At 33.6% G+C, this 12,753-nt stretch overlaps 1 protein-coding gene across 3 annotated transcripts in view; it reads left to right on the top strand.

Moving 5' to 3' along the window:
* Positions 1 to 12,753, top strand: part of NBEA (neurobeachin) — a gene marked incomplete at both ends in the record, with an annotated part of 605,261 nt that overhangs the window by 205,434 nt on the left and 387,074 nt on the right. For all 3 annotated transcript variants that reach the window (XM_079722002.1, XM_079722001.1, XM_079722000.1), the window contains 2 exons: positions 327 to 765; positions 11,559 to 11,713. In XM_079722002.1, coding sequence (XP_079578128.1) covers positions 327 to 765; positions 11,559 to 11,713 — 594 coding nt within the window. The remainder of the gene's footprint in view (positions 1 to 326; positions 766 to 11,558; positions 11,714 to 12,753) is intronic.

Here is a 12,753-nt window from a genome sequence, read left to right as displayed (position 1 = left end):
ATAAAATGTGAGCTTTATATAATAATTATTTACAATCTGCTATAAGCAATTGTGGTAGGAACTATTTCTCCATGCTTATATATTAATTTTGAAATGCCAGATGATTTATAAAAGAAACAGGCTTCCGTTGATGCTTGCCAAACAAAATGACAGGTGTATGTGGTTGATATATTTTAATCAAGTTGTGTTGTTACGCACATCCATTTAGCAGATTTTTTGTTCCTTACAGGTTTTCTTTTGTTTATCCTAACGTGAGTATATTTTATTAATGATACTGGGTTTTTACTTGTGAAGCTTTTTGTTTAAATCAGTTTCTTTCATTACAGAAACACCTGCTGCATTTCCAGACACGGTAAAGGAAAAAGAAACACCAACCCCTGGTGAAGATATTCATGTAGAAAGTTCCATTCCTCATACTGATTCAGGAATCGGAGAGGAACAAGTGGCTAGCATCCTGAATGGTGCAGAATTAGAGACTAGCACAGGCCCTGATGCCATGAGTGAACTGTTATCTACTTTGTCATCCGAAGTGAAAAAGTCACAGGAAAGCCTAACTGAGAACCCCAGTGAAATGTTGAAGCCTGCGCCATCTATATCTAGCATTAGTCAAACCAAAGGCATCAATGTCAAGGAAATATTGAAAAGTCTTGTGGCTGCCCCAGTTGAAATTGCAGAATGTGGCCCTGAACCTATCCCATACCCAGATCCAGCACTGAAGAGAGAAGCGCAAGCTATTCTTCCCATGCAGTTTCATTCCTTTGACAGGTAGGTACTGAACTTATTATTTACAGTGCTCTATGCATAGAAGGAAAATTAGAGTCTGTTAATTTAAAAATATTAGGAGGGTCTTGAAAACATTATATTTTTTACTGTAGATTCTTACTACAAAGACTATCAAAGTGACAGGCCAACTGGATTGATCTCATAGTCAGGCATTTTAATAATATGTTTCAAAAAAGGGGGTTCAATATGAAATGGCGGATAGCACATTGAATTGGAAATAGGGAAACACAGATTCTGATTATAATCTATCAAGTGACTACAGTAGATTGGAGAAGTCATTTTATATATATATATATTTTTATATATTATATACATTTATATACATATATGTGAGGAAACTGGAAGGTAATTGTTTTTTGTTTTAGGGAGAAAAGATCAAGTTAGGAAATAAATGTTTCTTAAATGTCAAAATAAATATATAATCAAAATGTAATATATATTCCATAATGTTTTCTCTAAAATAGCCAAACTGCTTTGTCCCAATTAGAGACAGTAATTTTTTAGAGTTTAGGGGTCGAGGTGTGGCAGTAAAGCCATTTTCAGTTAGGATGAATTATCTTTTTCATACATAAATACGATTTAAAATTTGCCTATAAGCATTTCAAACAGCATCCTACAGATATTTCTTGAAAATTTATTGTGAAAATATGAATGGCATTAGTCATCATGTCAAATATAAAGAGATAGAATCAGGTTTGTTTTCTGTGAACTTAAAGTAGTAAAAGGAGATAAAATGTTTGCAGATGGTTGTCTATAAGATAAAATGTGTTAAGTGTCAGAAGTTTTTTAAAAACTAAAAAAAGGAGGGGTATAAAAGGTAGGAAATTGTTTCTTTTTTTTTAATAGTTTGGAGGTTAATTCATATAGTTCCTTGGATGTTCCTTATGCCAATTCATATTTGGTTTGTGTTCCCAGAATATATGTATATGTGTGTTTATGAGTTTATATAAGCATAAGCATGTAAGTATTTGTATATATCTATAAATCTTTATCTATACATAAACGGTGTAATAATTTAACTTGGGGTCATAAGTTTTATGTTCCATTTAATTTTTAAGTTCTATACCTAAATTTTGTTAAAATATAAAACAGTAAATACAGAGAATCATTGTAATTTGCATAAGAGAATCCAGTGAAATAAACATTAAGTAAAATATTTCTGTTCTAATTTGGATTATCGTTAGAACAGTTTTTTTCATTAAAACTTAATGAAGCAGTCATCTGAGTGCCAATATTCTTAGCTACTCAAAATTTATTACATTTTTGAGGATATTGCTTTACAAAAAATAGAACTTTCCACTTGTTCCTGGTAGCATTTGTGCAAAATGCAATGAGAGTGGAATCATTTTTCTAAATTGCATAAGTAGAAATGAAATCGAGGAGCACAAAGCATATTTCAGTTCTTTTTAGGAGAAGGGTCTCCAGTGTAGTTAATATATGCAGTAGCTCAAGTACTATCAAATGTAAATGATGAGGTGATATTGATGAAAGGAGGGGATTGAGGTCTCAGGGGGCGCTGATGACGGATTGAACAGAAGCGGCCTTGCACTGCACGTAACTCAAGTCTGTCGTCTTCAGTGCTCAAAGCCATAATGGGAGGTGGCAGTCTGAAATGAGTTGCCACGGCAAAGAGTATTATTTTTGAAATGCTTTCACACAAATCACTAGGCCCTGCATACAACTTAGTTTCATGCTTTAATGTCATCAGGAGGCACAAATTGGTGTGTCTAATTGTTTGCCACCTGCCAGGAAAATGAGCTGCCAGCCAGCCAGACGGGTTTGATTGTCTGTCAGCCATTCAATAGATTGAGAGTGACAACATCAAAAATTTAACTTCAAACTCTGGAGCTTTGAGCAGCTTTTCTGAGACATCATCCCCACAAGTGCTTCTGGATAACTGCATTTTTCAATTATATTACCAATATATTGCTACCATTTGCCTTATCTGTCTTAAGGTAGCTATAATTACATTATGAAGTATATAAACATATTTCTGAAGCAGTAAAGTCTGAAATTCAAGTTATGACATGTCTTTTAACATCAGATTGAATTCCTTGAAAATAGGATCCAAGAAGACAGGCTTTAGAGGCAAATCTTGAATACTTACAGTTTCAAACACAGAATTAGCATGGGTCTTACGCTACCAATAATGTATTTTTCATTTATATCTTTAGTTGAAAAATAGCTGTAAACTCAGTTGCTCATTTCTTTGTAACTAAATCATACATAATAATATTGTACAATCGCAGTAGAAATCACCTAGGATTTTCCTTTTGTTAGCCAATAGTTTATTTGTTCTATTGAAAACTTGCTAACAATGTATTCTTTATACTTATTCTAGATTGTAAGTTTGGGAATAACTTCCTAAAACAACTGATGTCAATTGAGTTATGTTAACTTATGCTTTACATGTGGAGTTTCTCCTCACTTAGGATGGCGCATTGATGAATTTCAGTGTTTTGAAGTTTGTAATATCGTTTTCATTCGGTAAATTGCAACATCAAATTTTAGAGACGTTTAGACTTCACTAAAATAAACCTTTTTCTTTTAGTATTAAATCTTTCATCAGGTTGTATTATGAAATATTATATAAATTTTCTTATCTACATATATGAGAAATGCTGATTCTTTCATTTCCTCCAGTCATCATCTATGCAGATTTAAGTATATGTCTTTTATTACAATGAGTGGCCCTAACAAATAAATGTTTATGCATTGTAAAGCACTGAAAATCCTAGACATCCGCTACTATCATTCTATAGATGGAACACACTGTATGTGTAGAGGAAATATGATTACGAAACTACAAGAGTTTTTCTGCTGTTTTGTTACTATGAAGCGAAGAGGAATATTTATCATGGTTTTATTTCTAAGAGAAGAGTTTAATAATCTCATAATAGAACTTATAAATCTATTTGCAAAGTTCCCCAACAGTACTGTCTCTTGTGGTAGGTAGATTTCTGTGTAGATCTATGGTTTATAAAATAGTCTAGCTGAACTGTATTTTTTTCAGGCATCAGTAACTCTGTAACTTTTAGATTGAGAGAATGCTTTTCTCTAAAACCACCAATTAAGCTTTACCATACCCTTTAAACTAAAATTTAACCCTGTATATCCAAATGCTTTTAATCTTTTGAGAATTTTGTATATATCTGTGATTTAGCCCAGTCTTAATTCTCCAGGGATTCCTGAGACGCCCCCTTAGTTTGGACAAAAGACAATAAAAAAAGGCAGAGGACAATATGCTTCTCCATACATTTTAACTGTCGTTATATTTCAGAAAATTATCTTAAGTCTGGGATATCACAAAAAGCTAGTAATTGTGTTGCTTCTCTGGCTAGCATACAATGATCTTATGATTTATATTTCATCCCTTTTGATTTTACATACCTGCTTGTGTTTCAGTTACTGGGTTTGATATGTTCGGGCAAATTAGTTTGCATTTTTTCCCTCAAACTTCTAATATCCTTGCTTCCAAGTGTTTCATTCTCTGAAAAAGAAAATCTCTGAAATAAAAAATATTTTGTAAATATTATGGGACTAAAAAGCAATATATATAGCCTTCATATTACTGAACCTAAAGTATAAGCTTAGTCTAGGTATTCTCTCTCTAGTTTTTTAATATTAATGTTTTAAATATTAGTGCTAAGGATGACAATTGAGGATAAATAAAAAAGAAATGTTTAGTAGAGATGATGGAATCCTCCTACATTGATTTCTTTAAGCTTAGAATTAAGTCAGAATATGAAAACTTACAATTACTGCTGAGTACTTCACTTTCTGTTCTTACAGTTTTCTAATTTAAAAAAAAAAAAGTTTTGATTATATCACTTAAAGGATGAGCAAGTAAATGTAAGCTACATTGATTAAAACTCTGCCAGCCTTTACAATTGAAAGTTTCTATGATACCTAGCCATTGAAATCCCAGCTTTTATTATGCTCCAAGTACCCTGGGTATAGTATTTTAAGACCAGAAGATGCAGTTGCCAGAAGATGCAGTTTTGACCCAGCATGGTTGTATCCTAATTTCCCCAATGTTTTTGCCTTTTTCTCTCCTGGCATTTCCACAGACAGTTCAGTGAGCTGAAAAAAGGATCTCTCTTTAAAGGGTAGACTAATGAAATACTCAGTTATTTTTCATACATCCTATTTCTCTACTGGTATTCTAAATACTTTACAAAATAGCAGTGAATAAATCATGAAAACATCATAAATAAACTTGTGATTTCTAATGAGCTGCAGTAAATTGTTTTTGTTTTTTTTTTGCGGTATGTGGGCCTCTCACTGTTGTGGCCTCTCCCCCTTTAAGGCGCACAGGCTCCGGACGCGCAGGCCCAGCGGCCATGGCTCACGGGCCCAGCCGTTCCGCGGAATGTGGGGTCTTTCCGGACCGGGGCACGAAACCGTGTCCCCTGTATCGGGGAGCGGACTCTCAACCACTGCGCCACCAGGGAAGCCCCTGCAGTAAATTGTAATGTCAAAAGCAGAAGTAAAATTTTTTTCTTCATAGTTTCAATTTTTTCTTTCAAGATAAATGTTTAACAACATTTTAAGCCTTGTTAGATAAAGAGTAATAATCTAGATATTAGAAGAAATGGCTATCAGTAATGGGTCTCTGTAATTAGTTGTGTGATCCTCATCTATTCTCTTTGGTTCTCTGGGACTCAGTTTCTCAACATATAGAATAATGCATTATTTCCAAAAAGTCCCATAAAGTTCCAAATTCCTAGAATAAATGAGATGGCCTTACAGTTTGTCTCAAAAAGTGGCAGATAGTTATGAACTTGGTTAAAAGACCTGAAATCCAGAAAAGATTTGACATGCCCAGTTTCAAAGCTATCACCTGTTTCCAGGTGTTCCCCCACCAAATGCATCTTCCACATTTATGTCAGAGATGTTTTTCTTAAATGCAATACTGATGAAGATTTTGAAACAATTTCTTATTATACAGTAAATGATGAACTTCTTAGTTTGGAATATAAAGTCCTCATCTTTCACCAGCCATAAGGATCTATTTGCAGTCCTTCAATCTTTTATGATTTTTCATACCTCTTTGCCTCATGAAGTTTCCAATATTGAACTTTCCTCTTCTTGGCTGATTCCCATTCGTCCTTTTCAATTCAGCTTACTCTTCCCTGATAAAGCTCATCCTTTATGTTTCTGAAAGTTCTTGTGCATAACTCTAATCAGAGCTGTTATCGAAATACATTGCAGTTGATTTATTTGTCTCTTGTATTTCATTCAAGTATCTCTGACACGGGTTATGTCTTACTTGTCTTGGCATCCCCTAACTTGTCAGTGTATTCCCTTAACCTGTCAGTGCCCAGTAAGTGTTACAGAAAAGAGGGAGCAAGTGGAAAGAAGAAAGGAATTATTATAGGATCCATGAGTGAGATATAAAACTCACTTGTCTTAATAAGTCACTATTTAAAAGCCATTTCTTATCTTCAGTATCTCGCTTTACACTTAGGACAGTTCTTGAGGTGTACAGATCAAATAGTATCCTTTTTACAAAACTCACATAAGTAGTTAATGGAGATCCCCAAGACTCTGTCTTTGGACCACTTCTTCCATCTATTTGCATTGACTTCTTTGGTGATTTCATCCATGTTCCTGGCATTAAATAACATATAGTCTGATTACTACCAATTTTATGTCTCAGCCCAAACCTGTCTCCTAAACTGAAGACTCAGCTATCTGATTGCTTATTCAACATTACTACTTGGATGATTAATAACAGTTATAAAACAAACAAACAAACAAACAAAAAAACCTGTTCCAACCATAGCAGTCCCTGTCTTAGTTAATGGCAGTTCTGCCCTTCCAGTTGCTTAAGGCAAAACTCTTTACATCATCTTTGACTTTTCTCTCAAACCCACATCCAGCCTTCTGCAAGTCGTGTTTGTTCTGCCTTCTTAATATAGTCAAAATTTGACCCATTGTTCACCAGTTTCACTTTGCAATTCTGATCCAAACTACTCTCATTTCTTACTTAGATTATTGTAGTATTCTCCTAACCAGTCTCCCCGCCATTTGCCTTTTCCCCCTCGTCTATCCTTAACATAGCAGCCAGTGTGATCCTGTTATAACCTAATGTTATATTGCTCCCCTATTCCTAAGCTTTTAATGGCTGCTGACCCCACTCTGAGGAAAAGACAGCATCTTTACAGTGGACTATAAGGACCTATGATCTGAGACCCTGTTACTTCTTTCATCTCATCTCTTATATCTCTGCATATCACTCAGTCTTCTCAAGTCACACTAGCCTTCTTCCTGTTCGCTATCCCATGACACTCTTCCCTAGATACCCTCCTGGCTTGTTCATTCACCCTGTCAATGTTTCCTCAAATACCACCTTTTGAATAAGTCTTCTCTTAGCCACCGTTCCAATAATACTCCTTATTCCTGTCCATGCTTACTTCTCTCACAACACTTACCACTGGTGTACTATATTTAATCATTTATGTTATTGTATTTTCTGTATCTCCCTATTGAAATGTAAGTTCCATGAGGGCAGAGATTTTGTCTGTTCTATACATGGCTATGTCTCAGAACTCAGAACGGTCCCTCACATGTCAGAGTTAAATGAATGAGCAAATCTTAGATCACACCCCAAATCTATGACTTTGAGATAGGATGAATTCAATGATGGAAAATTTTACACTTACATGTATTTTGTATCACTCAATGTATTACAAAACATATAATTAATCACTCAGTGAAACATTTTGTTGCAGTGAATTAGAATAATTTTCTGGCTTGTGCTACTTTGATGATAACCTTTACAGCCTTGGCACATGTATAGATTATATGTAGTATAAAGGAATTTTCCACTTCTTTATAGTTTTCAGTCTTAAAGTTGTGGGACAGAAATGTTAAATTGTGTGGGAAAATATGGAAAGAATAGTCATAAGATAGAGTAATGCATTTTTAAAAATGTGTTTAGTGTAGAGTATTCTAGATATCTATCAGTATGACTGGCAGATCAAGTAGAAAAACAGATATGTTAATAGTCTAGATTGGTGGCTCAACTTTTGTGGCTATATTTTTGAAATCCAGATAAAAATTATATGCTCACCCTAGAAAAATGTATATACTCTAAAAATTTGTGTGTTTTTATGCACCTTAACTGGGTACCCACAATGGGTACATAGACTCCTAGGTAAGCCTTTTGATGTAGGGGGGGATAAGTAACCAAGTGGAAAATGTTGACTAAGATTTTGTAAGAGCTGAAAATTTTTACTTTCATATATAAGTAGTTGCAAATACATAATAACATTCCAGAAAATAACTAATATGTTATCAACACATACTGGCAAGTATAAACATTCAAATAATTTGTAAAATATGTTGCTTAGGAGAGAGGATGGTCTGAGGTGTTAGGGAATGGGTAGTGTTGGTGAAGAAATGATATTAAGGACCAAAATGGACAGTCCTCTGATTCTAGATAAACAATTTCAGCATAATAATCAAAGGGGAAATAGTAGTTCTAACAAATGCATAAAATTATGGATTGAGAAAGAATCGGAGAAATCAGTCAAATCCAGCTTCCCACCTCTCTCACCACCACTCTGTGACATGGTCGTCCTAGCCCTTTGAACACATCAGTGTTTGGAAACTGGTGCTCATAAAAATTACTAGAGAGTTCTTTCCCCTGTTGGTCCTAATCTGGTATTTGGAGATATGTGGAAATTTCATCTTGTTTCCTTGTCAAATACCTTCAGATTTTAAAAAATTGGGGTAATTTTTTCTCACGTCTTTACTATAATTTTCTAGACTCTCAGTCTTTCCTGACATGACTTGTGTTCTAGATCTACTGTCATCCTAACTGTTCTTTTATGGACATGATGCTTTTTGTCATTATTCTTGCAATATGGTGCCTAAAACTATACATAGGACTTTATGAGGTCTGACAGTCACAAAATATATCAGGATTATTGCTTCTTTGACTCTGGATACTGTTGCTGAGGTAGACCCAGATCGCATCAGTACTTTTGGGAGCCATAGCAATACTAATGATACCTAAAATGTTTGGACCACTTATAATATTCCAGGTAAAGTGCTAAGCATTTTATATGCAGTATATCCTTTTATCTTTGTAACAATCTTATGAGGTACAAACTATTATGAGTCTCATTTTAAAGGTAAGGAGAATGGAGCTTAGATTTATTTGCTTACTACCTTAGACATATATACACTACCAAACGTAAAATAGATGGAGGTAGAATTCTAACTCAGGTCTGTTTGACATTAAAAACTGGGCTTCTAGACACTGTACTCTATTTATATCCCATGTTGTACTAACTACCAGACTGCTGAGTTTGCTGTCAGTGAAGTGTCTGGAGGCTTTCATGTCAATTGCTATTAAATCAGATGTTTTCAGAAGTTTATTAGTAGAAAGGCATTTAATGTTGTTTGCATTTATTTACAAGCCATCATTACAGGTTGTTGAGATGAACATTTTTTCCCTCATTCATATAACTAATTTTTCATAGTACATATCTCATACCCTCAGTACTTGACAAGATGCTTGTAGTAGCCTGTTACAGAGAGCTTTTGTACAAAGTTGGTAATGATCAGTTAATCAGGAATCTTTGGTAATATTTTTTCCTACCATCTACAAATTTGTCTCACAGCACTGTCAATCAGCCTGTGTTTCTGTATTTTATCCATAAGGATTTTAATGAGAGATTTAGGAAAAAAATATTGTAGTTTTACTAATGACTTCTTTTCAAATCAAGAATTGATCATTTTCGGGGCCTCCCTGGTGGCGCAGTGGTTGGGAGTCCGCCTGCCGATGCAGGGGATACAGGTTCGTGCCCCGGTCCGGGAGGATCCCATGTGCCGCGGAGCGGCTGGGCCCGTGAGCCATGGCTGCTGGGCCTGCGCATCCGGAGCCTGTGCTCCGCAACGGGAGAGGCCACAGCGGTGAGAGGCCCGCGTACCGCAAAAAAAAAAAAAAAAAAAAAAAGAATTGATCATTTTCTTTTCTTTCTAGATAGGCAATGAAATAGTTTAGAAGTTTAGGGAAGAGTTTTGATGATAAATCCAAAATATTAGTTTGGTTTCTTTTCTGTTGATCTTTATGTAGATCATTGTAACTAAATACCTTATCTTGGAAGCAGAGAATTATTTCACTTTAGAAAATGGTAACAGTTATTAACATTTATAAGGCATCTCATAATTGACAAAGTTCTTTTAAATACAGTCTCATTTAATTTCTCCAGTCATATGTGAAGTGGCATTTGTCTTGCCATTTTTACTGAAAAACTGAAATTTAATATCACATAGCTTGAGAGTGATTTAGTTCTCAAGCCTTAATCTTCTAACTCCACATCCTGTATTCTCCATAATGCCACACCACCTCTCAGTGAAATAAATGAAGGTATTCGATGAGGAATGATCAATGAAGGGATTGAAAGCATAGTGTGTGCTTTTGGAAATTTAATAAGATAGTTGAAAGTTCAAGGTTGAGTCTGATGAATTTGACATTATCCATTAAGGAAAAAAAAAGTATCCAGAAAGAGATAATGAAGAATTTTTCTGGTACAAGTAAAATTATTTAAGATTATAATTACTTTGGTCATAAAAAAGTTTTAAATACCCCTAAAATTGAAAATAATAATTCTTATAAATTTAGATTTTTTACATTGACAAGGTCATTTTTCTTTGAAAATCATTGGTATTAAGGAAGTTTAAGCCATAGACTTATTTGACAATGAGCCATTGATATAGTTTCCTTTAAGCAGAGCTTTTTAATGAGAAAATTATAAAATATAGATTTAAAAGACCTAGTTTAGATTGGATATTTTTTACTGTCATTAGTTTTCAAGCATTATATTTGAATTTAAAATATCTCATACATCTACTTTCTAGATAAATAAGTTCAATGAGTAATGCTTGAAAGTATTTATTAGATGGAGTTGGAATGCTGTAAACTTTGAGAAACATGAACCTTCACTGAAAGGAAGTAAAGATATTTATTATGTTAAAGAAATAGTTTCTTTATCTTTAAATTGACTACTATTCACATCCATTTATTATTTAAGGTTAACACAGATGTTAAGTTCAGAAATTTTTTTTTATGAAATTCATTTAAATATGCTAACGAAACATGAGGAAATTTTCAACTTCTAAGTTCACAAAGTCAAGGTTTAGAAGCTAAATAGATCTTTTACCAAATGTCTATTGTATCCTCTCAGTTCTCTTTCATTATAATAGCATTCCTACTATGAAAAACAACTCAATTTTTTTCAGGAAAATAAAGTTTAATTTTATTATGCCATTAGTTGTTATTCCATATTTCTGTCTTAATATTTAGCTTTACTATGAGGAAACTTCAGAATTTGGCTTTCAAATGTTTTTATGACTATTTTCCACATTTAGAATATGTTAGAGATAGGATGAACATTATGTGTATGTATATTTTCACACAAAAAATTCCCTATATGCATATGAAAAATATCTAACTTGAGCATGCATTTTTCCAGTTTTCCCAGATTCATGATTATAGACCACATGTCATCTTAAAAAAGATTTGCAAATTCTAGATTCTACATAAATGTTTGCCAAATGAATTATAATAGTTAACACACTTTACAATATATCCTTAATGTTTATATCCTTTTCACCAATTAAGTTGGGATCAGGAATTTAAAAAAAAAAAAAAAAGGAAAAAGAAAGAAAAGAAAATTTGATGTTGATTACGTGTATCTGCCATAGCAGGATTAGAATTCATCTTAGACCTTGTGTTATTTTTCATCATTTCTTGGCAGGAGTGTCGTGGTCCCTGTTAAGAAGCCCCCTCCAGGTAGTTTAGCTGTAACCACTGTAGGAGCCGCTGCTGCTGGAAGTGGGCTGCCAACAGGCAGTACCTCTAATATATTTGCTGCTACTGGAGCTACACCAAAAAGTATGATTAATACAACAGGTATTGTCTTTATCTATTTTTGTGATACCTCATCTTTTTCTTTCTGTTTTCTGTATCTTCATTTCTTCTGCTTATTTGATCTTAAAAATTAAAATACCCTGATCATTTAAGATTACCTTAACCTTTAAGAAGGTTATTCTTCATGTTATCTTTCAGAATTTATGGTTCTAGGGTGTACTTTTTAGTTTGAGAACACTGTGGGTTTTGTTTTGAGTCTTCTCAAAACATGATGCTATTTACTTTCAGAGTGAACTCAGTTTGCTGAAAGATATTTGGGGAGCAAAACCAAAACATAATTTGAACACTGACATTTGATACGTAAAAATTAGTAAATTGTACCAAGAATATCAAGGTATATTAAATATATTAGTGACAGAAAATAGATTTAGTGATATTTACTGGTTGAAACCTAATATGTATTTTTTACCAAGCTCCCCTGAGAACCTTGACGATATGCAAGAGCCTCAACTTGACAAAAAGTGCATGTGAATAAGAACCATTGTTTGACATTGAATTAATTTATATACTTAGATTACAATTATATCCAATTCATTGTCCAACATTTTCCTAATAATTCTAGAAACAGAAAATTCCAAATCACTACAAATTTTAAAAGTCTGCCTAAAATAAACTTTTTTTTTTTTTGGTAAATTTCCAGAAATGTTCCTGTTGATTATTAGCTAAATAAATCCTTACCCAAATCTTTGTGATTCCATTTTAGGTATTTATACAACGCAAGATGATCCCTGACTTTTCTTCCCTGACTATAGTAGCCTTCTCTTCTCCAAACTGTATAGCCTTGAACTTTTACATCTATTATCGTTACCTAGATTATTCCCATTTTTATTAATTTCATAGCCCTTCTTTGTGCTTTCTGTATTTATCTTGTTTATCATACCACCTGAGTCTGACATATCATGAACAGCACATTTATGGGGTTGTAGTAAGTAGAATGTACTCTATCAAGCATATTTATGTTAGCAAATAAAAATCATTAATGGAATTGTGTTAAAGAACAAAACATCTTTGATTTATGTATA

Source organism: Hyperoodon ampullatus (genome assembly GCF_949752795.1).
Source record: "Hyperoodon ampullatus genome assembly, chromosome: 16".
Lineage (NCBI taxonomy): Eukaryota > Metazoa > Chordata > Mammalia > Artiodactyla > Ziphiidae > Hyperoodon > Hyperoodon ampullatus.
The sequence above is the reverse complement of the archived record's forward strand: the minus strand, read 5'-3'. Positions and strand labels throughout refer to the sequence as shown.